Source organism: Enhydra lutris, unplaced genomic scaffold (genome assembly GCF_002288905.1).
Source record: "Enhydra lutris kenyoni isolate GAN:26980312 unplaced genomic scaffold, ASM228890v2 scaffoldscaffold21, whole genome shotgun sequence".
NCBI classification, from domain to species: Eukaryota; Metazoa; Chordata; class Mammalia; order Carnivora; family Mustelidae; genus Enhydra; species Enhydra lutris.
The window spans coordinates 34,075,787-34,076,244 of NW_019154105.1; the positions used below are offsets into that span (position 1 = coordinate 34,075,787).

Here is a 458-nt window from a genome sequence, read left to right on the forward strand (position 1 = left end):
CGGCGGCTGCGGCCGGGGGCCTGGCGGCGGCCGCGGGCCCTGGACAAGGCTGGGCTCCCGGCCCCGGCCCCATCACCTCCATCCCGGATTCGCTCGGGGGCCCCTTCGCCAGCGTCCTATCTTCCCTCCAAAGACCCAACGGCGCCAAAGCCGCCTTAGTGAAGAGCAGTATGTTCTGATCTGGGACGCGCGGCGGCGGCGGCGGCGGCGGGCGAGCCGGGCCGGGCGGGCGAGCGGGTGGGCTCCAGGCTACGGTCGTCGCTGCTGCTGAGGCTTTCCACCGAGGGCCTAACGTCATCGCGATAAGAATAAAGAGAACATGGCGTCGCCCCCATTTCAACCCCACTCCTACCCCCATCCTGAATCCCCCCCAAACCCCCAACGAATCAAAACTCAAAACTTCCCTAGCTTCGCACCTGCCTCAGGGGCCTCGCAGACCGGCCAGGGCTCCGCCTGCT

At 68.3% G+C, this 458-nt stretch overlaps 1 protein-coding gene across 1 annotated transcript in view; it reads left to right on the forward strand.

The window, feature by feature from the left end:
- The window catches only part of LOC111149339 (paired like homeobox 2b), a 2,943-nt gene extending 2,764 nt beyond the window's left edge, over positions 1-179 (forward strand). The window contains exon 4 of the mRNA XM_022506335.1: positions 1-179. This exon is cut by the window's left edge and continues 8 nt beyond it. Within this exon, the coding sequence (XP_022362043.1) occupies positions 1-179 (179 nt within the window).
- Positions 180-458: the final 279 nt, after the last annotated feature.